The sequence below is a fragment of the Pristis pectinata genome, chromosome 21 (genome assembly GCF_009764475.1).
Source record: "Pristis pectinata isolate sPriPec2 chromosome 21, sPriPec2.1.pri, whole genome shotgun sequence".
Classification (NCBI taxonomy): domain Eukaryota; kingdom Metazoa; phylum Chordata; class Chondrichthyes; order Rhinopristiformes; family Pristidae; genus Pristis; species Pristis pectinata.
This window is the reverse complement of record NC_067425.1, coordinates 19,767,130-19,794,224: the sequence shown is the minus strand read 5'-3', so window position 1 is coordinate 19,794,224 and position 27,095 is coordinate 19,767,130. Positions and strand designations below refer to the sequence as shown.

The following is a 27,095-nucleotide window of genomic DNA, read 5'->3' as shown; positions in this document are numbered from 1 at the left end:
GGGTGCCAAATTATCAGAGTTTTACTCTCTCTCATCTCTATCCAATTACTTGCAGTTGTTATCTGCTTAATTAAAGCTACACCAATTTCGGATTTTGGATAGCCACTGTTACACCTAAACCAATCTCAAACTAATTTAAAAAACACAATGAAAACCAAATCAAAGTTTCAGTACTGTACCATCATATTACAAGCCATTAAGTTCTAGTTACAAGATTTTGTTCAAAATTGGTATGTTTCCAAAATATCCGATTTCAGTTCCATTAGTGTGCTCAATGGAGACCGGAGATACCCATATTAAACTAATACAATTGGGTTGCTCTTGAGCACCACCAAATGGCTGCTGCAGAAATAGTCTTGGAAGAGGTTTCAGAGCAAGATGCATACCCCATCAATGCCTATTGTGCTTGGCTTATTCAGGAAGATATTGATTCAAAGCACAGACAAAAAGATTGACAGTATTATACTTTAAGAATTTTGCTCTTAAATTTTCTATTTGCTAAGCTATTCCACCAATAGATGTTGTCTGAACTGCTGAGTACTTCCAGCATTTTCTGTTTTTTATTTCAGATTTCCAGCATGTGTAGTTTTTTTTAATTTCAGCTCACAATTCTATACAACATTTGATAACACGTGTAACATACATATTCTTTTAAAGAGCCTGGCTATCCAACTCAAGCTCCAAAGGGCCTAATTATATTGGATTTGGACTGGATGTATATTCTGGTAAAATATTTGGGCCTAGTTTAGGTAATACCACGCCAGCTCAGTACTTTAGTTGGGTCAGTTTGCTATACCACCACCACCACCAGGTTCAAGAACAGCTACTTCCCTTCAACCATTTGGTTATTGAACCAACTGGCAAAATCCTAATCACTACAGTTTAGCAAAACTATGACCACTTTGATCACTTTGCACTAAAATGGACTTTGTTTTGTTCTGTTCTAATTGTTTTTTCCTCAAAAATCCTTGAATAATTTGTTTATGTTTTTCTTGTGAATGTTGTGTATCTGATGCTATGTGCCTGTGATGCTGCTGCAATAACTTTTTCATTGCACCTGTGCATACATGTACTTGTGCATATGACAATAAACTCAACTGATTTTTTAAAAAACTTTTGTACATTACTGTGTCCTTTGTTCTTCATCCACATCTGATGCTTCCTCCTCAAACACATCAATTGCATGCTTGAGCTTGTTATTTTATGGTGACGGTCAGCTTAGGTACAGAAGAAAATTATATGTACTTAGACTTGGGTTCAGAGTGGCCATCATTGGGCTTCAGTTTTATACTTGAACAGCCTCCTTTATTGGTAATAATTAGCAGAAGAGACTTCTCATAAAACTTGAACAATGAAACTGGAAACAAAGTATTTCTCTATGAATTCTATGTGCTCAAAGGGATAAATTGAAGGTACATCTCATAAATAATGTATGATTTGATCAAACAATTAATTCTAACATACGAACCTTTAACTCTTTTAGAAGATGCCAACAATAAGTGGTCTTCTGGGAGGATATGAGTGATGATATCTATGGCACGCTCAGCATGAAATCTGTTGAGGAAAAGTACAGACTCAGCATTGAAAAATGCAGACTTGCTTTTGTAGCGGGCCTTCAAATAAAATTATCAGGTAACTCTAAAGAAAAAGGGAAAAGAAAAAGGGAAAAGAAAAAAAGATGAGAAGGAAGGATGCAGAGTCAAACTAGTTCATGGAAGACATGCACACATCACAAATAAACAATACAAGTCATCTAATCTATAGTCAGAACACCTGGCAGAATGAGCATTAAATGTGTATTGATGGGCCATTTCAATGTCTGTAAATATCTTTTTTGTCATTTATAAAGTTAGCTAAAATGTTGAATGTGCAATAACATTTTGATCTGCAGGTACTGAGAGGTTGTTTTAACTAAACATGATAGAAATTCTGAAAAGGATTTCTGAATGACCAATCTAATAAAACAGAAAACGTTATTAATATGCTACTAAATAAATGACTTACAGTGCATTGTCAAACTTCCCAGAACTATACTGGTGTACATAAGAGGAATAAGCCAGGTCCTCATGAGCTGTTGCTACATGGATATTCTTGCCTCCAAATACAGACTGTCGGATGTCAAGCGCTGTCTAACAAACAAATTGTTAAGAGTTAAAGTTTACAATTATTAACCTGTATATGCTGCAAGCATCAACTTCCTGCAAACTTATTTTGAGTACTATTACCATTACCAACATCTGCACCATCTGCTTTTATAAATTAATGCATTATCGAAACTCCATTTTAGGCAACATTATGCATGACAATAATAAACCTTGAATAGTTCAAAATGAGTGCCAATGAGCGGTGTCAGTGACCATAATAGTCTCAGTTTAATTAGCCAGTAAGTCGTTCTTCCTGTGCCAAAGTTGCACTGTCCTTACAGTCCCCTACATTAACCTGCCATTAACTTCCAACATGACCAAAAGCTTTCTTATATAAAAATAATGCCCTCAATATTCACGTGAATATATTAAACACAATTCAGGATAAGAATGTAAAGAATAGGAGTAGCCCACTTGGCCCTTGAGTCTGCTCCAATATTCAATAAGATCACAACTGGTATTTTACTTCAGTACCACTTTCCTGCATGAACCACATACCCCTTGAAATTTCACAGCCTTCCAAAGATTTATTACTTACTTGGTGAAGAAAATTCTTCTCATATCTGTACTGAATGGACAACTCCTTATTTTGAAACTGTGACCCCTAGTTCTAGACACCCCACCCTGGCTGAATATCATCCTTGCAACTAATCCCTTCAAGACCACTAAGAATTTTGTACATTTTGATGAGTTCCCCTCTCATTACTCTAAATGAGAGACTACAGATGCAATCTCCTTAATCTCTCCTCATATGACAAACCCACCATTCCATGAATCAACCTGGTAAAACTTTACTGCGCTCCCTCCATTGCATGCATTTCCTTAGCCAAGTAGCCAAAAAAGTCTCCCAAAAGACAGTTTTTGAATGAGAAATAAATACGCCAAGGTGGACAGAATTGAACAGTTTTGAACGCTGGAAGCTAAAGTTATAACCACTGATGGAAAGTGGGACATCAGAGCAAGAGACAAGATCAGTGGTGGTGGAAATAAGGTGAAAGAAAAAGCAGCGACATAACATTCAGAAAGGACTTAAAACATTATTTAAAATTGAGACTGAACAATAACAATTTGAGGCACTTACTGGAGTCACTGTAGATATACAAGGATAGGGATGATAAGTAAAGAGAATCTGGTACGAGGTTGGGAAAGGACAAATAAGAGTTGATTTTGAGTTGAATTACTTAGAAGCTGAAAGATTAGAGAGAAGAGCACAGAACTGAATACAGAGGGTACAACTCAAGCACAAAGATTTCAGGGTTGATAAGCTGAAATATGGGTGAAGACAGACCTACAGAGATAGAATTAAGCTTTCTATAACAAGAAATATGGGATGTAAACTAAGCTCACTGCTGAACTGAATGAAGCAGTCAAAAACGGCTGGTTAAATTTGAGTACAGGCAAGACTACATGGTATTTGTGGCAGAATAATAGGTGTTAGTTCTGATCTTCCCAACTTTTAACTTGAGAAAATTATAGGTCATCTAAGACTGCATGTCTGAGAAAGTCTAATAATAGTCTTCTTATAATCAAACAAGAACATGCTTGAGAACGAAATTAGCACAAGTACAAATCTCAAATTTTCGAACATACCTGATAAATAGCCACTGATTGACAAATATTATCTACGTTCAGCAAGTAAAATCCGTAATCTAAGAGGGTATCAGAATATTTGGGATGTTTAGATCCAAAATGTTCCCTGAAAATAAATTTCTTCAGTTAACCTTAGGTCATGTATTATCACAATTCAGACATATTTCCATTACACTTAAAATTTTAAATTCTCTTTAGGTGTGAATGTTAAAATCTCTCGTTAAAACTTTTTGACTACTCGATAGAAAGCACGATATGCTGTGTGGAGAAAGTCATCTTCATTGTGCTCATTTTGTTCTTTGATATATTAAAAAAATCCATCCCAAAATAAGGAATGGAAGAGTAATGCCTGAACTTTGGCCTAATTGTTACTTTGCATTGTCACATAACGAGCGAGATCGAATGGGTTTGTATAACTGACGATCACAAAAGTAAAATACAAACTTAATCATCCAAATAAACATCAGCCTGCCCAAAATAAACAAGATAGTTTTGTACTTGAATAAAAATTGAACATTTTAAAACTATAATTTGTGAGTTAACCCTGTATCCTGGGCAACATTTAACCATGAATCAACACTGTTAAGATACGTTTACATGGGAACTTACCGTGCTAAATACACTGCATGTTTTATTAATTGCTCTGCCTTCTTGAATTCCCGCTTCACTACACATGCCTATAAAGCAAAAAATAATCTAATTCCAAATAACTTGATGAGCAAAATATAATTTGAAGAAATGTTGATACATATTAAAATTAACACACAATTTGCTGTTATTGGGAATTCATTGAAGACATATGCAACAAGTGCAATTATTTTTGCTTAAACGACAGTTGTCAGTATCAATTAGCATTATTTAGTGGAGTAGGTTGTAATCAAAAGGACTCAATGATCCAGAACTATATAAGATTTTATTAAAGACATAGTTAAAACTCATGATTCATAAATCAATAATGAAAAAAATTAAAATTTGAATTTCTACCTTGCCTTAATTGTTTGTATGTGGCTAGAATGTGGTTACTCTAAATTACCATAGGTGTGTGGTATAGAGTCGATGGGCAAGTGAGAAGGGATAGGTAACAAGGAAATGTGGGAGAAATGGGATTTCTCTGGGAGCTGGCATAGACTCAATGGGCTGAATGGCCTGTTGTGTCATGACAAAGTACAAAATAAGAAAATTAGAGTGAAAGAATACATGATTAAACTGATTTGGATAACAATCAAAAAAGAAATACAAATACATGCCATCACCTAGCTCATGAAATAAAAGGACAACTGGACAGGTACATCTGATGCTATTAGATGTTAGTACAATGCCCCATTCCTCACCATTTTAAAAACGTTGTTGAATTGAAAAAAAACTCGATCTTTTAATGCATTATAATCTTCAATTTTTTTTAAACTAATATTTTTCTAGTTAACTTCAAAATGCATTAACCAAAAAAAAAGACTCACTTTTGAAGCTTGCCTCAAAACATCAACTGCTACTTTCACTGGCAAACCAACAGCGATTTCCTTCATGGCTTCTACACACCATTTATAAGCCTATTAACAAAGACAAATGCATTGTAATTGCACGCCTTTAAACAGCATATGCAACAAGTTTAATTAACTGAATGCAGTGCAAGAAAATAAATCCTTTTAAGATAATGATTGCAATAATGAAGTAGGTTGAGCATATTTAAGGTTGTGCTATAATAATCATCCCAATTTCATTAGGTGGCTGAAATACAAGCATCTCAGTGTACATTCGACATAAGCAATTTCCAAGTCATAGGATAGACACACAAAAATATTTAAAATATTTCAGCCCAATTATTACTTTTAACTACTCAAATCTACGTGGCAACTATAATAGTTAAAATGTACACTAGGTTCCTTGATATAAAGGAAACAGCAATGTAGAATCAATAGTTTAACTTTCCTAGAAGCTGGCAAACTGCTCATTTGAAACCAATTTTATATCAGCTAATTAAAGTCAATAAAAGAGTGATTGTCTATGAAAATAATTTAGGCAAAGAGAATGTAGCACATTAGCAAAAGAGAAAATTAAGGTTCTGGAAAAGCATGAACATGTTTCAGCTACATTTGTTTTTTTTTAGAAACATGATTTGAATACGTGAAAGGAACTATATAAAATTAAGTCATTCTTTAGTCTATGTCTATGCCTTAATGATCTATGTTAGATTTGGCTGAGTCAGTCAAGGTCACAACCTGTTTGGAGGTCAACATCCATTTCAGCAACAAATCAATGTGGGAATGCATGCCAGTGCAGCAATGCCAAAGGTTCCCTTTTTCTAATGGCATGTTGAAACTTAACAAACCTTAGGTTTCTAGCAAGACAAGACTAGGGGAAACTTTCCCAGTCCCCTGAACAGTATTTTACAAATGATACTGGAATGTAATTATTTCTTCACTTCAGCATTTGTGGAACCTTGTTATGTGTCAGTTTGCTACACATTTCAAGAGTGATTACACTCTAAAGTACTTTGCTGTGGAGCACTTGTAGCATTCCAATACAGGAACTTCTTTCAGGTAATTTGCAAATCTGCATTTTTTTAATATATAAATTGTTCTGCTACCGAAGGCACCATAATGATACTGAAAGTATAGCTCTGACCAGAGTGCTAAAAGCCAGTAACAATGAATATTTCATTTCGTATTTATTTTCTCTCTTCTCTGAACATAATGACTTGTACTGTTGTGCTGCAGGTACTTGAAACTCCTTTAATCTGTGATCCGGACAGTGAGCAACTGCAGGATATCCCAACATGAAAATCATTACATAAACCTTCATCTCCCTTACGTAAAGGTCAAAGAAATTAAATTTTCATAAATGCACCAAACAGAGTTGGGCAAAATCACAGCTAATTTACCCTTTATTGCAATGAGAAACCAGGATAATTTTTATGGCTACATGACAGCAGAGATTGAGATCAGTTTATGATGCATATACTGCACACTGAATCTGGACTATCATACTGTAAATACTCTGCATACAGCTGGAAATTTTGAACAGCATTCAAACATTTAAAAAGTTATTACTATTTCAGAATTTCTGATAACGGTGCCATTAAAAGAACAAAAAGAAATGCAGCACTTTTTGGACCAGCCATACATCAGTATCTTTTTATCTTTACAAAACTTACCTCATCATAATGACTTTTAGCAAAAAGTAATGCACAGAGCTCTCCAAACAGTGCTGCTTTATTTGCCTGATGACCATGTTTTGCCAGCTTCTCAATGTAAGTCTGAGCCAGTTTGTAAGTCTCTTCTCCCAAGTGATACTTACAATTGCCATTACGCACATGGAGCAACCTTGAAAATAAACAAATTACTGTTATTATTTGCTAGCAATTCTAAAATAGATCAACAGGTTTGAATGCTTTGCAGCTAAAGTTGATTTTTGGAGATAAAAGTTTGGAATTTCTTTGTAGTTCTTGGCAAGATTCACGTGTGCTGAAAACTACAGAGAAACTCAAATAAAAGTGGTTTACGTTGGAATTAGCAAGAGTAAAATTCCCCTTGCATATAACATTTGCTGAAGAATGTTATAGCATCTTGCAGGGAGCATGATAATGGGTTCAGTGCCACATGGCATATGCATTCCTAGTGACCTGGAGACTCCTTACACTGCCAAATTTCTTATTTCTGGAAGCACCGATACAGATCCCATGCCACATATACTATCATACAGCACCATGTGTTTTAATGAAGGATGGTCTGAAATGCAGTAGAATGCAGAACTGAAAACTGACAGATCAGTTCATTTAGCATGAACATACTGAATGGAAGTTTTATTTTCTGCTTTTCACTAAAGAGCTAAAATAAAATTCTGATAAGATATCTTTACAAGTCACATGTACATCGAAACACACAGTGAAATGCATCTTTTGCATAGAATGTTCTGGGGGCAGCCCACAAGTGTCGCCACTCTTCTGGCGCCAACATAGCATGCCCACAGCTACTAACCTGTATGTTTTTGGAATGTGGGAGGAAACCGGAGCACCCGGAGGAAACCCACGCAGACACGGGGAGAACATACAAACTCGTTACAGACAGTTGCCAAAATTGAACCTGGGTCACTGGCGCTGTAAAGCGTTACGCTAACCGCTACACTACCGTGCCTGAATCTCAATATTAAAACCGGTTTTAAAATTAGTTGATCACCACCCCTCAATTGGTGCTCACTTTCTTCTGTGGTAGAGGGTGGCAGGGGAAAAAGGGTACAGAAAAATGGAGAGATGAAAGGTGTGTGCTCATGAAATAAAAACTGAAAATTCTAGAAATGTTCCACAGGTTAGGTGGCAACTGTGAAAAAAGAAGTGGGAGTTAATGTTTCAGGTCTGAGAGACTCATCAGATCTGGAAAAGATAGAACACAAGTTAGTCTTCAATTGCCATGAAGGGGGAGGGATAGATAAATAGAACAAAGAGAGTAGCTCTGATATAGCATACTCATGAGCTAAGCCCTGCTAAGGTGCTAGCTACAGATGGTTACAAATCAAGGGACTATGGGATTCTACCTTTTCATTTTTCCATCAAACTAGTATCCATCTGAGAACACTAAATTAAAACAGTACATGCTGATCTATAATGCTTCTTACTGCTCCTCTTTGAGCTTCTGTAGCTGGGAATCTGGCAATTTCCTGATCTAGATTGTACATGGAACACACTGCTTATAAACATCAAATGAAAGAGCCTTTTTTCAGGCTTCCAACATGATGCGCTTCATGAGCAACACACCTACAATGTTAGCCCAAAAAAATGCACAGCCAATTCTTGAAATAGAGCAAAAAAAGGATAAAGTCCACATTTTACAATCACCAATTTAAAAGGTTTTACTACTGCAATTAATTACATTTCAGAGTACAAGTCAATCCTTGTGTTACAAGTTGAAGGCAGGTCATATTCATGACTTAACTAATGTATATTCTGAACTAAAATGGACTGCATAATCCAACTGGCAATGGCTAGTCAAGCCAAAATAGAACACTATAGCCTTTAGAAGGGCTAAATTTGATTATCCCCTTGTGCTAAATTGCTGCATCCTGGAGATTCTCTGAAAAAAAACACTTGTATGTTTCAGTTAGGGAGGATCTTCCATTACAGGCAATTTTTGAAACAGATCCATTTTCCATATAAATTCAGTTACTCCTCATAGTCCAACGAGTCTATGCCAAACATCAAGAACCAATTTAGGCTAAACATTTTAAAATGAAGTTTTTAAATTAACTTATAAATGATAATTTCTATAGAAATTGTACAAGTCACAATTATGAATTCACGAGCAATAGATTTAATTGTGTAATTGTGTTTGTGATTATCCACTCGAGAGATATGAGCACATAATTAAGTTGCAAGGCAATTGAACTGGAACATTTCTCTTCACAAATACTGCCTGACTTACTAAATATTTCCAGCATTCACAGGTCTTTGTTTTAGAATTCATCACCTGCCTTAGTTTAAAAGACTATGTGAATTATTGCAATATTTAACTACTTTGCAACAGAGACTATACCTTAGAAGTAATGAATTGACTGGAGTTGTGAAATATGTTGTAAAAAGATTTTTATTTATCACACACCTGACACAGCATTCCACAGCACGGAACCAATGAAGTACCTCATCATGGAGCGAACATAACTGCAGACAAGAAAGGAACACCTTCTCAGCATCACTGTACCAGCCTGCATCAGAAAGAAACCCACCTGTAGAAAAGGAAAACAAATAAAATTGTCAAGCACGTTCCTGTTTTACAATTCCATACATTTCTTTGGCTGATGAATGGATATTTTGTACAGTTTTCAAATACGTGTACATAATCAGAGGCACACCATCAAACAGTATTACATTTAAATTCAGCTGACTTCTCATTATACAATTAAACCTTTTGGAACAGTTGTCACAACTATCCAAAAATAACCGAAATAGCTTTCCACTTAAACTTCATTTCAGTTTCCACAAATCTCAGCAGCAGATTTACAATAAAAGAACTGGATTGTGCAATGTGATAGAGTACTCATTTAAGCTGATCATGAAGTTAAGCACACAATTCAATTTCTAATGAACATCATAGAGATCAAATATGTCAGATTGAAGTCTTGAATTTATTCGAGCTCTCCCGGCTAAAGGCACACAAATTAGGGTTCAAGTTATTTACAAGCTAGTTTACAGTAGCCAATTAACCTATCAGTATGCCTTTGGGATGTGGGGAGATTTGGAATACCTAGCAGAAATCTATGGAGGTCATAGGGAGAATGTGCAAACTCCATGCAGATGGCACCCAAGGTCAGGAACAAATCCAGGTCCTTAAACATGTGAGGAGACAGCAATGCTAACTGCTGCACCACCATGCTAAATTTCACCTGACTCGCTGATTTCTCTTTTGATGCAGGTGCCATCTGCTGTTCCGGTGATCAACAAAAACAATGAACAAAGTTAGACCTCTTAAAGTCACCTCACTGACGATATCGGAGTGGGATGAGAGATATATTTGAAGTTTATCCAAGTAATTTTTTTGTTTATTCATTCCAAAAAGTAATTTTCCCTGGGTCCTCAAGGTTTGCTATCGTCTTTTGGTATGGACAAGGGCCTATCATCTTGCTCTGTTCTTTTGAAAAGATGGAGTAGTAAGTGTAAGTGTATGGTGGAAGAAATGGCTTGTAGCCCAGGTTTTGAGAGTGCCAATGATCCCTTAGTGTAGGGTAAAGAGAAGTGGCAGAGAGCAAGCTGTAGGACCACAAGGAAATGAGGGTGATGGGATTGATGAGATTGCTCTGCTGGAAGCTGGCGTGAATCCAATAAGCTGAATGGCTTCCTTCCTTGTTAATCACTGGGGGAGAATTTGAGGGAATTCGCCATATTCACATTATAAATTGTCACCCAGCTGACTTCTGTGTATGGTCCATCTTTGAATTCAAAAGCATCTAGCAAAGCTAAATCGTTTATGTAACCACACCAAGTTTTGCAAGTACTGGACTGTTTCCAAAAGATTTTGCAAACCCCATGCCAAATCCTTCAACTAAGTCCTATCGTTCAAACCCTAGGTAAGTGGGCGCTGTAAACACTCATTCTTTAACCCAATACCAACTCTTCTCCAAAATCCTCAATTTTCCTCTCCTGCTGATTTGTATTTCACAAGCTGTTCATTTTCCTAGCTCTTATCCAAATCTCTATAAATTCAATATATACTTTGTTTGAAGTGTACAAATACCACAGAAAATTAATTTCACTTTAAAATGTTTTTTTGGGTGACGTTCATGTTTACACAGGAAATTTTGCTAAAGAGCAAAGAAAAACTTTACTGTGCACATGAAACTGATATTTCAACTTCTGTGGCAGTTCCTCAGGGATGAAGGATGCTCGCTTCCACACAAATTCTGTGGGTTCCATGGTAACTGATGAGGCCAATGGGGCACCCGAAGATTTTGCTACAGGTGGGGCAGGAGTTGGGAGGGTGAGTAGCTTGGAAGTTGCTGCATGCCTTCCACTATTTATGCTGGGCCTTCACGTACTCCTACACATAGACTCAAGGTTCTCAGTGCCATCTCAGAAGCCCCTTCTCCACTATGAGTCGTCATGGACTACGAATTGCCAGGAGTCAATGGAGATGTCGCACTTCACTCAGAGAGGCTTTCAGAATATCCTTGAATCCTTTCCCCCTTTTTGTGCCACAGCTAAGAATAGAATATCCATTTCAGGAATTGTTTCTGGCCAAAAAGCAATGAGCCCTGCCCAATGGGTCTGACCGAGTGTAGTCAGGGCTGCAATGTTGGGGTATTGGCCTGGGAGAGAACATTGACGTTGGTTTGCTCATCCTTGATCCAGTTGAGTAGGTAGCAGAAGTAGGTAAGAGGGCAGAGATTACTGCTGCCTGGTAGGCCATGAGCTTTGTACTGGGTTTGTCATGATGTTCTAAACAGCCATTTCCTCAGATCACCAAAGGCTATGCTGGTGTACTGAGGGCAATGGCAATGTTCATTATTGCAGCCTGCCCTTGCTGAGGTGGCTCCCTTCATATTGGCAGAGGATTTTGAGTGCAAGACTCATTTTCAAACACTTCAGGGAATTAGTTAATGACTTGATGATTGGCCTCGAAGTGCATGGAGTGTGGTTGAGGGCAAGCCTTGTGGCAGATCTTTGACACCAGCTATGGGGGTGACACTAACGGTACTAGGCACAACCTCTACAAAACTATGTCTTACCAAATGTTCAGCCAATTTTAACTTATCAAATACTGCCTTATCCATTCAAAATAATTTTAAATAAGATTAATGTTCAGTTTTGCTTGATGGCTCATTAGCGTGATGCACCATACAGAACACAAATTCCAATAAGGGAAATAAAGGACTGCAGATGCTGGAATCTTGAGGAAAAACACGATGATGCTGTAGGAACTCAGCAGGCCAAGCAGCATCTGTGGAGAAAAGCAGGCAGACAATGTTTTGGGTCAGGACCCTTCTTCAGGACTGAAGATAGGAAAAGGGGAAGCCCAGGGAAAAGCAAAGCAGTGATAGGTGGACAAAAGAGGATAGGCAGGGTGGGCACAAGGTGGTGATAGGTAGATGCAGGTAAGAGATAGTGATAGGGGTGTAGGGGAGGAGGGGAGAGCAGATCCACTGGGGGATGGGTCAAAGGTAAGGAGAGAAAGGAAAAAAAGGGGCAGGAAAAAAAAGATAGGCTAGGAAAGGGAAGAAGAGTAGCAGCATGGTGCTGGTTGTTTGGGGGGGGGGGGGGGGTGGTGTGGTGGTGGTGTGGATTACTTAAAGTGGGATAATTCAAATGTTCATGCTGTTGGGCTGCAAGGTTCCAAGACAGAAAATGAGGTGCTGTTCCTACAGTTTGCACTTGGAATTCTCCTGGCAGTGGAGGAGGCTGAGGACTGACTTCTCAGTGATAGTGTGGGAGGGGGAGTTGAAGTGACTGGCAATGGGGAGATGCAGATTGCGGTTACGGACTGGGTTCTGTTGGAGATGGCGGATGTGGCAGAGAATGATGTGTTGGATACATAGGCTAGTGGGATGAGATGAGAGGACCCTATCCCTGTTGGGCCTGGGAGGGGCCTGGGAGGGGTGGGGGTGAGAGGGGAGGTGCGGAAAATGGTAGAGACATGGGTGAGAGCTCTCTCCACCACAGTCAGGGGAAGCCACGGTTAGAGAAGTTGGACATCTCGGATATCCTCGAGTGGAAAGCCTCATCATGGGAGCAGATGCGGTGGAGGCAGAGAAATTGAGAAAAAGTGATCGCATCCTTGCGAGAGACAGGGTGGGAGGAGCTGTAATTGAAGTAGCTGTGGCCGTCAGCAGGTTCGTGGAAGATGTTGGTGGATAAGGAATCTCCCGAGATGGAAAGATCAAGGAAGGAGAGGGAGGTGTCAGAGATACACCAAGTGAATTGGAGAGCAGGATAAAAATTTGTGGCTAAATTTATAAAACTGAAAATTCCAACAACACCCCTCCCCCCAACAGCTCAATTCCTCATCCACCTGAATCAGTTGATGGTTTGTGGCGTGAAATAGGGGATCACTATTGTTATATTAAGGATGGGAATAACTCTCCAGGTTTCTGACTTCATATATTAAGATAATAATTTCTCCTGGATGAGCATGCATTACAGCAGCTCATATCCAAACTGAACATGAACTACTTTCAACGGGAAAGTTTAAAAGGACAAACAGAAACCTATCATTCAGTAAAACAATGACAAAACAAATTATCCATTAACTAACTAGAAACATTTAAAAATCAAAAGATACGGCAATTCTGAATGGTGTTTTTCAGGAACATTTTCAGCACAATATTCTGGTTTCCTCTCAATTTATTATAAATTAGTTCAGCTTGAACAAATGACTGTAAAACTTCTTAGTGCAAATTATGTCCAGTTTTCCATAATAATTTACCCTAGTTTACAAAATGTTAGAAGTTGCCTCTGCCAAGAAAACTATACAAGTCTTCAGGATGAATAAAATTAGCAGATAACACTCATTTGCAGGCCATTGAGGATCTACCAGTTAATTTAAACTTTTTAAAAAGGTGGATTCTGAATCCACACAGCCAGCATTCCCATGCCTCCTGACTTTCTGAATGAGCCTTCCATGAGGAACCTTATCAAACACCTTACTAAAATCTATGTACACCATATCCACTGCTCTACCTTCAATGTGCTTTGTCACATCCTCAAAGAATTCAAATCAGGCTTGTAAGGCACGAGCTGCCCCTCACAAAGCTATGCTGACTATCCCTAATCAGCCTATGCTTCTCCAATTGCCCATAAATCCTGTCTCAAAGAATCTTCTCCAGTAATTTGCCCACCACTGAAGTAAGACTCACTGGCCTATAATTCCCTACTCCCTTTCTTGAACAAAGGAATATTTGCCACCCTCCAATTATCTGACTAGTGAGGACGCAAAGATCATCAACCAAGAGCACAGCAATCTCTTCCTTCACTTCCCTTAATAACCTTGGATATATCCCATCCGGCCCCAGTGATTTAGCTATCCTAATGTTTTTCCAAAAGTTCCAGCATATTCTCTTTCCTCACGTCAACATGCCCTGGCACATCAGCCTGTTGTACACCATCCTCACAAATGTCAAGGTCTCCCTCACTGGTGAATACCGAAGCAAAGTATTCATTAAGGACCTCCCCTACCTCTTCCGACTCCAGGCACACATTTCCTCTTTTATCCCTGATCGGTCCTAACCTCATGCTGGTCATCCTCCTAGTTCTTCACATATGTCTAAAACGCCTTGAGATTTTCCTTAATCCTACTCACCAAGGACTTCTCATGCCCCCTTCTAGCTCTCCTAAGTCCATTCTTAAGTTCCCTCCTGACTACCTTGTAACTCTTCAGAGCCCTGGCTGATCCATGCTTTCTAAACCTTAGGCAAGCTTCTTTCTTCCTCTTGACAAGATATTCTACATCTTGTCAACCATGGTTCCTTCACTCTACCATCCTTACCCTGCCTCAATGGGACAAACCTATCCAGAACCCCATGCAAGTACTCCCTAAACAACATCCACATTCCCATTGTGCACTTCCAAGAACATCTGTTCCTAATTTATGCTCCCAAGTTCCTGCCTAATAGCATCATAATTCCCCCTCCACCAATTAAATACTTTCCCATATTGTCTGCTCATCCCCCTCCAAGACCATGGTAAAGGTCAAGGAGTTATGGTCACCGTCTCCAAAATGCTCTCCCATCGAGAGATCTGAAACCTGATCAAAATTCATTGCCTAGTACCAGGTCCAGTATGGCATCTCCTCTAGTCAGCCTGTCCACATACTGTGTCAAGAATCCCTCCTGGACACAGCTAACAAACCCTGCCCCATTATCCCCTTTACACTAAGGAGGTGCCAATCAATATTAGAGAGGTTGAAATCACCCATGACAACAACCCTGTTATTTTGCACCTCTCCAAAATCTGCCTCCCAACCTGCTCCTCAGTGTCTCCGCTGCTATTGGGAGATCTGTAGAATACTCCCAATAGAGTGACCGCTCCCTTCCTGTTTCTGACTTCCACCCACATGGACTCAGTAGACGATCCCTGCAAGACGTCCTCCCTTTCTACAGTTGCCCCTGATCAGCAAAGCCACTCCCCCACCTCTTTTACCTCCATTCCTCTCCCTTTTGAAACATCTAAACCCCAGAATATCCAGTAGCTCTTCCTGCCCTTGTGACAGCCAAGTCTGTGTAATGGCTGCCATGCTCTAAGTTCATCACCCTTGTTCCTGATATTTCCTCGCATTAAAGTAGACACATTTCAGCCCATCCAACTGACTGCAATTTTGCCCTTTCAACTGCCTATCCTTGGGGAGAAAATTCAGAAATCGGAGGCGCAAAGGGATTTGGGAGTCCTAGTTCAGGATTCCCTTAAAGTTAAATTTCAGGTTGAGTTGGTAGTAAGGAAGGCAAATGCAATGTTGGCATTCATTTTGAGAGGAATAAAATATAAAAGCAAGGATGTACTGCTGAGGCTTCATAAGACGTTAGTTAAGACCATATTTGAAATATTGAGAGCAATTTTGGGCCCTGTATCTAAGGAAAGATGTGCTGGCCCTAGAGAAAGTTCACAAGAATGATCCCAGGAATTAAAAGGTTTAAACGTATGAGGAACATTTGATGACTCTGGGCCTATACTCGATGGAGTTCAGAAGGATGGTTGGGGGGGGGGGGGGGGGGGTGGAGGTGGAGAAAAGAGGCAAGCGGGGAATTTTACTGAAACCTATCAAATACTGAAAGGCCCGGAGAGAATGGACGTGGAGAGAATGCTTCCACTGGTAGGAGAGTCTAGCATCCGAGGAAACATGCTCAGAATAAAAGGGATGTCCCTAGTCGTTGGGTGTATTTAAAAACGTAGAGATTACTAGGTGCTTGATTGGTAAAGGGGTTAAGGGAGAAGACAGGAGAATGGGGTTGAGGAAAAAATATCAGCCATGATTGAATAGTGGAGCAGACTCGATGGGCCAAATGGCCTAATTCTGCTCCTATATCTTAATATGCCTACTGAATGGTTCCGTACGTTTCTTAAAAAAATAGTTTGACCATTTGTTTGAAAATGCTTTATTGTGATAAACCCATTTTAGTTGTATTAATCAAACTTAAAGTTACCACTGCTAAAGGTATAAAAGCATTTTTTTAAAGTTTTTTTTTAAAATAGCAAATACTTTCAAAGCAATGCCCCAATTGGCTAGTTTAATGACAGATTTTGTTTCCAGCAGAATCAAATGAGCATTCGTTCTAACTTCAGTGAGAAGGCCAGGTTGAAAAATAAAATTCAAAATGGGCACAACTTCAAAAACTATTTGCTTTCAACTTTCAATGAGTCAATTCCAACCATGCACCTATTCCGTCACATTTTAAGCATTACATTCTTGTAAATTTGCTTGATCACAAAATGTAAAACTCTTAAGCAATTCTGAGATTCAAAGTTACTTGCTGCATTTCAATATGCAAAACAATTACATTGTCAGCTATAATCTGCAATACAATGACTATAACTATGGCAGTAGAAAGTTCAATAGTATCACTCCAAAGGGAATTGGAAATATTTAAAGGGGGAACATTTTTTAGGATTCTAGGGAAAGAACAAGTGAGTGGGTTTAATTGGATATCTCAGAAAAGCAATGCAGAGGTTATGGGCCAAAAGCCCTTCCAATGTTACAAGACTACATAATGGCAAGATAAATGGATGAAACTGTTCAAAAACACGATGTTTCTGTTCCTTCAACCTTCCAATTACAAATCCGTAATCCATCTCATTTGAAATAATGTAATTAGCACAAGCATTTCAGCTGCTAGCAGTTTCACCTTGATGTCATGAAAATTCCAGTGAGTAATTAAATTGAAGGAATGATGAAAGGCTAAAATAAATGAGTTTTGAGTTTTCTTATAGAATTGATCAAACACAATCTCTCATTAATGAATGGCTATGAAATTCAAATGCATAATGATCAAAATTAGTTATGTCTACAATTCCTGATGGATGCGAGGCCAAAGATCAAATTGCGAGTTGAGCAGATCTTCTTTCCTGACAGACTCAGGGTGGGTGGGAGGACTAAACATGATATCTTAAAGAGACCAAAAGACAGTTTACAGAGAAAGCATTGAACATTCACTCATACAAATTCAAGATAAAGTAGTAAAATGTTCAATAAAAACTGCAGTGTCAATTTAAAAATCTCAATGTGTGATCAAATTACATTTAATTGAAAAGGTGAAAGACATTTTAACATAAGCACAGGTCAGTTCTTACATCAACAATAGAGGTATCACATTTAAGAAATAAGATCCAGCAATCAACTACATTAGAGTTATTTTAATCTTGTTTTAGAAGGTTATTGCTACATTTACTGACATAACCTCTGAAATGACTGCTGCAAAACCTGTACTAAACCTTCAATGATATCCCTGTTTTTCAAAAACAGTTAAAAATGATGAATAAACTTTAATAATCTATCTTCAGCATGAGTTTGTATTGAAGGCAAATTTATAAGCATACATGCACTTAAGTCAAACCTTTCAATATCAAACTGAATAGAATTCAAATATTTTATTCAGGTTGCACCAAAAATTACACCATGAAAATTTAAGTGTCATAATTGTCAAAAAATTTGAAGTAATTAAACGACATGTGTCCAAAGCTAAACAGCTGTCATCAGGAACACCAGCTTTCAAATTCACTGAAATTTTGACCAATACCTGAGCAATTAATTTAATTTCAGCCAGAAAAGATGATCGCCAAGAACTCAAGTAGAAAATTCCAAAAAAGATCCTTGGAAAACAGTTTTAAAAAGAACCTATTGCAAAATTCAATGGTCCTAAAAATTTACAAAAAAAAACACAACAGGAAGTAAAAGGAATCAAAACTGGATTTTTCCAAAATGAAGGAAACAAATTCAAATGGACAGGGGAAACACCAACCAAAATATAGCGCATGATGGAAGGGAAGCATTGCCTTCAAGGACAATACAACACCAGAACCAACCATGGACCAAATACATTTTCAATCAATTTAAAAGCATGGCCTACCTAAAACAAATCCAAATTGGATTGCTTTCTCTTTTACATGGGCATCTGACTCTTCAATATAGGAACAGCGCCTGCTGAAGGAATTGGCTAATACTGAAGCCACCTTTACTCCATGGTCCATTAAAGCTTGGAAACAGTGATGCAGGAGATGTCTAGAAGAGAGAACAGTAATGCATTAAAGACAATTTAAAAGATCTTTTACTGCAGTTAACTTTTATCTTTATACATCATAACATTGTGTAGGAAAAAAAAAATCAAAATCCCTTCACCGGGCTAAGAAAAATGCACCTACTAAATGGAATATTGTTAACATTGAGTAAGACTGCTGCAAAATGAGAGATTTTGTTCACAGACTTGCAGAAAGGAAATATCCAGCAATTTGAGTACAAGGCAGCATTTTGGTAAAAGGACTAAAAGGGACATAGACTTCCTTGTTTCTGCTTGATCTTGTTTGAGAAGTTTAAGAATACAATTTCATAAATTATTAAAAGTAGAGCAGGTTAACCAAGCTGTAATACACGTGAAAAGTTGCAAGATTTAATTCTGCAGGAATTTAAAAGCAAAGAAAGACATTCAATTACAGCACCTTTTACATTAGGCTAGATTGCCTACTTTTTATTCTTTTCTGCTTGTGAGAGCTTGCTTTGTAAAGTATAAAAGAGCAGACAATGTCTTTTACAAGTAATTTTAATATTGCCCAATACACTTAGGATTGTTTCCACTACTTCTCTTCGAATTGAACCATGGGATTTTTTTTCCTTGTACTTCAAAGTCAACAGATCTTTGATTTAATGTCACATTCAAAAATGCCATACTGCTAACAACATAACACTACTTCTCTACTGCACTGGAGTGTCAGCCTTGCTTTAGTGCACAAGAGAGATATGAAAGTGCTATGCAAATACAAGTCTTCACTTCCAAATTCCTCCAGAGATGTATCTCAGCACTTTGAATGCTTTGTAGCAGAGTAAACTTGCTCTGCCATTAATTTGTGAAAGCATAACCTAAGATCCTTTGCCTCTTCCCAATCTGAAGATTTTTGAGAAGTAGGTAAGCCCTTCAATGAAATGCACTGGGGAATTTAGCTTTGCATTTATGCTCTACAGTGGGACATGACCACCCAATTTCCTGACTAAAGAGGTGAGGCCATCTTCAACTGAGCAACAGCAGAAATACTGCACATACTGAACCTTTCTTTTAAAAAAATCGATCACACTTGAGTGTAACTATGTGGAATTCATGTCTCTAGACTACAAAGCACAAGAGAATGTAAATGAACAATATACAAAGATAATACCAGAACTGAGAACAACTACTATCAGGGAAGACTGAACAGGCCGGAAAAAAAAGTCCAATAGGTGACGTGAAAGAAGTCTTTAAAATTATGAAGACAAGAGGGACTGCGGATGCTGGAAATGTGGAACAACACACACAAAATGCTGGAGTAACTCAGCAGATCAGGCAGCATCTATGGAGGGAAATGAACAGTTAATGTTTTGGGCTGAGACCCTTCACCAGGACTGGAAAGAGGGCAAAAGCCAGAATAAAAGGGGTGGGGGAGGACCATGAGCTTCTCCACCTCCTTCCCTTTATTCCATGGTCTCCTGTTCTCTCCTATCAGATTCCATCTTGTTTAACCCTTTGCCTCCTCCACCTATCACCTCCCAGCTTCTCACATCATTTCCACTCCCCCCCCACCCCCAGATTCACCTATCACCCACACTCATGCTCCTCTCCCCACCCCTTTCATTCTGGCATGTTCTTTTTCTTTCCAGTCCTGATGAAGGGTCTCAGTCAGAAACATCAACTGTTCATTACCCTCAAAAGGTGCTGCCTGACCTGCTGAGTACCTCCAGCATTTTGTGTGTGTTGCTCTTTAAAATTATGAAGGTATTTGACAGGATAAGAATGAATTTTCTATGTTAACCATGACCACTCTGAATAAAGTAGTAGTGTGGAATTTCCTGCACATGCCATAGTTGAAGCAAATGGATGGAATCAATGACAAGGTGAAATTAAATTTGGAGGGAGCTCATCTAGAGGATAAACACAGGATTATTTGCCTGTTTCTAGTTTTTCTAGATAATTCTATGCACAAGAGTGGCAAATAGCTTTGCTTAAAAGATACAAAGATAAAAATTGAGACAAAGCATGATAGATACAGCACAGAAACAGGCCCTTTGGCCCACTGAGACTGCGCTGACCATCAGTCACCCAGTCACATCCTGCTTTTAAAATTTTTTCCCACATTTTAATCAAGTTTCCTCAGATTCTACCACACACTAAGCTGCCTCAAGTATATAGGGTCTCAAGTTTCATAAAAGGAAATATACTGGCACAAAACTAAGCAAGGGATGATCAAATCTTCTAGGCATGAAGTATTATCTTGCTTTCAGTGATTAAGGTTAGTAAACAAGATGTTTTAAAAATATATATTAGGTGGACCTTGCAAAACACATACTGGACTCCAAGCAGTACAAAGAAACAGTCTAACAACTTGAAAGAATGGGAAATGTCAGAGAAAAGCAGAAAAACTGAACATCCTATTGTAACATCAGATCAGAAAACTAAGGGTCAGAATATACACTATATGGTTAGATTCCACTCAACCCACCGTTCCAATAATATCTGAATAAAGATTTGCATTTCCTAGCACTTTATGACATCAGATTTTGCAAACTGCTCTACAGCTAGCAAAGTACTTCTGAACTCTTCTTGGGAAGTCTTCCAGGGTCAAGAATGATTTGCAGCCATTCCAGTTCTGTAGGGCCTGCCATATGTAGGGCATGTACAGTTTAATGGGGTGGGTGGGTTCTATGGAATGCTCAACGTTTCACCTGCTTTTGTGTTTGATCTGCACATGCTCCTGAAAAGACTGTGCTTGGTAGCTTCCTGCACGCTTCCAAGTCTGAGTATTGTTGGACCAGGGATTCCCAAAAAGGTGTTACTCACTTTTTGGAATAAATGAAAAGCTTCACATGAATACTAGGGTCTGCCACAGTAGGTTTCTGCAACTTGCATCAAGCAAAAGGATTGCAGAAGATCAATTACACTTCATTGTTGCTTAAATGTTGAAATTTTAAAAGAACATAATTAACGGATAACACACATTCGAAAACCACTTACTCTTCTTCAGAGGAAAACTAGATAAGTTAAATAGCATGCTAACAGTGTATTCTATTTTTAATTCTACAGATGGAAACAAAAACTCCAATGGATAAGTTTCGGTGCCAACAATCCCCTTGAAAACTGTCTACCGCCACTCTAAATTGACAAGTTAGTATTTGTTTCCCACAATGGGAAATGAATATTGAACAATAATATTTAAAATCATGCACTCAGCCTTTGAGGATTTTTAGAAATTCTTCCTTAGCCAGAGGAACAGAGATCAACTAGGAGTAGCAATACTGCTGCCCTGGCTGATATCGGATCAATTTCTCTAGAGGCCTTTAGGTTGCATGGATTCATGACACATTTGCAGCTAAGAGCACATTAACATTTTAATCAATATGAAACAGCAGGTTCTGTGAAGAAGTACAAGGTGTTTTTATTAACTCAATTCCATACAGCATGAAAGGATGACAATTGTTGGAATATCAAAACACTGATTTTCATCTTTAGCAAGCCATCCACATTAAATAGCTCAACTTTGTGGTTGCAAGGAAGCCTATTACAAGAAACATAACAATTGTATATAACCAGGTACTTTTTGGAGATGTTTAAAGACAAATGTCATAATCTTCTATTAATCTTAGAACTCTAGCATGTCTTGTCAGATAATGCATCATTGCTTCAATTGGCCTGCACATGACATTCAGATTGAATGTCAATATCAACACCCATTTAAAAGTGAATGAGGGGTTACTGCATTTTCTTTCGTCATATTTCCTTTCTCATTTGCAAAACGCTCCTTCAGTGCTATTGATAATATTAACAGCAAGTCAAACAACAGTCTTTAAATGGGCTTAACAGGAAAATAAAGCTTCTATAGTTATAGGGATGAAGTAAATGTTCCCTGCGCAAGAGGTAAAAAAAAATCGCCAATTTTGCAGTTCACTGAAACAGACTATTAATGCTTTTCAGTACACCAACGGCACGTTCTCCAGTCATTCACAACCAGAATCTAAGTCAAGTAGCATACTTTGATTGAAATAGTTTACTCTAATTACACAAAATCCTTTTAGTGCCAGGCATAATTGTGAAAAGGAATTCAGACAGCCCTCATGGAAACAGATCCACAGAAAAAAAAACTACCCTTCTCTACAAATCTACCATTCACACAAGGGCAGAGAAATGGATATAAATAAACCTATGACATCTACATTTTTTTTTAATGTTTTGTTATTAGAAAAAGAATACTTCTGAACAAAAGCCTTACTTTTCATTAAAGCTGTGTAACATTAACCTCAGTACCAGATTGTTGTGAGAGGGTTGTAAAACAGATGGAGGATACAGACACAGAGAAAACAGTAAAGGGATTTCAACATGGAGGATGAGAATGTTAATTGCGAGGCTGTTTCTGTAGCTAGGGCTAGAGATGGTGATGGGACAATATAATCAACTCTCAATTTTCCGGGGTAATAGAGTGAAAATAGAAAGAAAAGCAAAAATACATTAAAAAGGATCAAAATTGTTGCACATTACTTTGCTTAGTAAAATAGTCATTTGCTTAGGAATTGTTTAGTGGTGCCTTCTTCCTGCTTCTCAGGTACTTCAAGTTTCTTTTTATAATCAATTTAACAAGTTTCTATATACTGCAGATATAGTACTGCTGCATAAATTAAGCTTTAATTATGAATTTACTCTTACTGTAGTTAATGCATTACTGTACTCTTCTTTGATAGTACTCCCAATGAAGGTTTTCTCCATCTACAGCTTTTAAACATTGCAGTTAACTTAAAAATTCAGTAAAATCAGCCACTGTGTTATTGTGTTCTAATTAGAGGATTCAAGAGTTGAGGCAGAGAATTTTAAAATAGTGCATGGAAGTACCTGAGAGACAATCACATTAAGACTGTTGGTTAATATGCAAAGTTAATGCAAAGTGAAATTAATACATTAATTTTACGTTAATCATGCATGTTAATGAAAAGAATACTTAAGAAGTGTGCTTTATAAATTTACTAATTCTTTTTTAAGTTCTCCATGTTGGATTCAGTGGTCTGTGTTGTGTTTTAAATTGTAACCACACCGAAGGACTCCATCGGTGAGAGCATGGGATTTGGGAGAGAGCGGGACAGGTCCAAAGCTAGAGGATTAAGGAGACATTGGGCTGTAGAAATTAAGTTGTGGACTTTGCTCCACAGAGATCCTGGCATAGTTACTAGATTTGGGACAAAACATAATATCATTGATGAGGTCCAGATGCATCTAGCAATGAGTGACTAATCCACGTGCAAATGATTAGCTGGTGTAGAGCCTTGACCTGAAGCGTCAGCCATCCCTTTGCCTCCACAGCTGCTGACTGATCTGCTGAGTGACTTTCTTTTTTGCTGGGTATCCTGTGTCAAGTAACCTATCATCCGACATCCTGAAGTCTTTCCATCATCTACAATATACAAGTCAGGTGTGTGATATAATACACTCAACTTGGCTGGCTGGCTATAGCTCTCGGGAAATTCGACACCATCCAGAAAAAAGCAACCTGCTTGACTGGCATCCAAAATCACTCCAAGCATTCTTTTCCTTCACAAGCAGTGCACAGTGGCTAATATGTACAACCTACAAAATGCACTACAATCACTCGCCTTGTACTTCCCTAACTTGCAAACTGTACCACCATGAAGGGCAGTGGCCATAAGCACATGGGAACACCACCACCTGCAGGCTCTGGAGGTAACCAAAGTGGAGGGTAAAGGCTTTAACCAGAGACAAGGACATCACAAATGAAGGTACTCAGTGGTCAAGATCAATAGCTACATATTACTACAGCAGATTGAGGTACAAAGTATAGAAGCTTGAAGTTCACAGGAAATGTTTTCATTATTCACTATTCAACCTGCAGTCTCCTTGTTCTCCCCTCTTTGCAAAGCTGGGAGGGGGAGGCAATTCAAATTAAAATCAAAATATCTCTGACTGCAGAATCAAAATGATAATTGAGGCATCTACACAAGTCTGTCGTTCCTTACAAAGTTTAAATATTCAGACAAACTTGATGACTAATAGACTGAAATTTACCGTATGAATAACCTTTAGTGGAATGAGCATGCAGCACTGGATCTGGTTGTTTCTATGTACCACAGCATCAATAGAGTTGTACAAAAAGTTACAAACTGGAAAACTGTTAGTGATCTAGGAATTGTACTCTAAGGGAGGATCCTAAAATAAAATTTATGCTAGAAATTCTCAACTAGTTGCAATGACCTTCATTTTTCAATAAGCACAACAGCTTTGTCCATAAAATTTCCAACGGTTAAAAGTATTCTCATAGAAGAAACTATAATGTATATGGCAAAGCTTCTTACTACACTAAGGAAGTGGGCTATGGGTGGAGGAAGAAAAAGCATATCTGAATTAAAAGCTACTTTTATATGACAACTGAGATGTTTCCCTTTTAAATGCCTTGAAAAAAAGAATTAGCCCTCCTTTAGCCAAAGAACATCGAGACTGAATGGCAATAAAAATATCAAACACTTTAAAAATGACATTGATATTAACTACTCTTGCCAAAATGTACTGCATCATAAGCATTCTAATACTACATACTATTAAAATGCATATTTTCAGAACTTGGAAGTTTAGGAAATTCCTGCTTTTATATACTGAGCTATTGAAATCAAGGAATTTGCCAAATTTTACCCAACAGAAGTGGAAATTTAGAAATTAAAAAAACCCAACAGTTGTGCATTGAGTGGGGATGGGGTGAGGAGAGATAGCAGTAAATTGGGATAAATGAAGAGCTCTGCAAGCTATTCGAGGGTCTCCTGACATTATGTTACACAGGTAGAAGTCTGTAGTTAAATTGTTGGAAACAGTGCATAATTTTGGACATATGCAAATGAATGGATGCCACGCTGTCAAATAATTACCAAATTTTAAGACTGATATCTGAAATGTATACTAGGGCATAGAGTCAGTTCCCAAACACTCAAGATTCCATTTTTATAGGGAGAAGCATTGATTTAATGATGACATTGATATTAGTACACCGGTGCCTCAATTAGCATTCAGGATGCATTCCCAGGAGTGAAAGCACTAATGGAATCAGTGGAAAAGTGGGCAGGGGGAGGGGGTAGTTGGGTTTCAAAGTGTATGTTTTATTCGATAGTGCTGCTGTGCCTGGAAACTGCTATGAATCCCTGTAGCTCCTGCAGCAATAAATTGCTTATGGCATGGAGTGGAAAGGCTGCCTGTGAGAGCAGGTGTTGGGTAGGCTAGGACAAGTGCAGCTGTTCAGCATGAAAATGTGGGGCTCAAGGCTGCTTCCTTGCTGGCACAGTTAGTGCTAAGGACAAGGTGATTGTTACCCCATGTGCTGACAACCAAGTTCCCGGAACAACAACAGGGAGAGTAGGAGTTCGTAGCCAGGTTCCTAGTACAGTAGGGCACATTCCACAAAATACAGTGGGGTACATGCCTGAAGAGCGCTGTAACAAATTAGTGCACCGGGGGATTGTGCTCAGAATCGTACCATTGTAACCTATTCTCTCTATTAGGCAATGCACATTTAAGCAACTTGCCTGGTTAAACACTGTTTCCAGTCAATATTATAATTTCATGTTCATTTTTCCAGAAATACACTTCAGCACTGCATATACATAAAATGGTGGACACTCTTAGCAATCTGCATTTGAACCGTTCCAGTTCCATTGTCATGAATCATTATTTCTTGCATGCTGCTAGTATTTTACCACCATCCCCACCCCCACCCCCCATTTGCACTTTAGAAAATTCAGTAAGACAGTAAAGGCTCTTCTGTATCAACAAAATATGCAGTTGGAAATCTCAGTAAACAAACGTAAACAATTTAACTAATTATATCTATTATTAATTTTCTTTAAAAACTCCTCAAAAAAGATTTGAATTCTTTATCAATAGTATAAAGAAGATTGGGATGTCTGAAGACATTCTAACAAAAATTAAAACACCCCTTATATAATTAATACTAGTCAATAAGTGATTTCAGTTGGAGAATTTTATAGCCATGAACTTTACACACAATAGCCAAATGAAAAATATATTAAATTCAGTTTGAAGTGCAAATTGACTAGGTATTTAAAATAAGGTAGAATTGCAAACTAGTCAGTCATGGAAACCATTTAGGTGCAAGAAGAGAAAAGCAATAAACCAGACAAAGTGTGGGAAAACAAACGCAAAGCTTTTATCCTTCAAGTGCATATAAATATATATAGGAGTTGGTCAAGAAAACTCTCAGCCTTAGCTCCTCCCATCCTCAATGCAGCACCTCTCCAGTTCACCCGACATATACGGGAAGTATAGAATGAGTACTAACATTTGACATGAGGGGCAAATGGGACCAACCACAACCAAACCCTAACCTGCTTGCACCAAGAGAAAATCCACAAAATCCAGTAAGCAAAAGTCATTGAAGAAAATGAAAAGGATAATCTTGGTCAATTACTCTCTCCTCCATAATCCAGAGGAACAGGATAACTCCAACGCTCCTATCACTGCCTTCCTGAGACAAACTTCCTCAGATCAGACTAGACGTCAAACTTGAAACCTCCTAGGACTTCACGACTACCAGATTAGACAATACATTTGCGTACTGAATTTCTGCAAGCACAGAATTCATAATTTCCAAAAGGTCTTTCTGAAAATGGAGGAAGCATATGTGAATAAATTTTAAGGTGAAAATTAAGTACATTA

General features: G+C 38.1%; 1 protein-coding gene across 1 annotated transcript in view; it reads right to left on the bottom strand.

Annotated features, from left to right (window-relative positions):
* Positions 1 to 27,095, bottom strand: part of appbp2 (amyloid beta precursor protein (cytoplasmic tail) binding protein 2) — a 66,693-nt gene that overhangs the window by 17,692 nt on the left and 21,906 nt on the right. Inside the window, exons 3-10 of the mRNA XM_052035652.1 lie at positions 18,267 to 18,418; positions 9,323 to 9,446; positions 6,886 to 7,054; positions 5,192 to 5,281; positions 4,344 to 4,411; positions 3,735 to 3,840; positions 2,005 to 2,129; positions 1,469 to 1,554 (exon numbers count right to left, since the gene is read on the bottom strand). Of these exons, the coding sequence (XP_051891612.1) occupies positions 1,469 to 1,554; positions 2,005 to 2,129; positions 3,735 to 3,840; positions 4,344 to 4,411; positions 5,192 to 5,281; positions 6,886 to 7,054; positions 9,323 to 9,446; positions 18,267 to 18,418 (920 nt within the window). The remainder of the gene's footprint in view (positions 1 to 1,468; positions 1,555 to 2,004; positions 2,130 to 3,734; positions 3,841 to 4,343; positions 4,412 to 5,191; positions 5,282 to 6,885; positions 7,055 to 9,322; positions 9,447 to 18,266; positions 18,419 to 27,095) is intronic.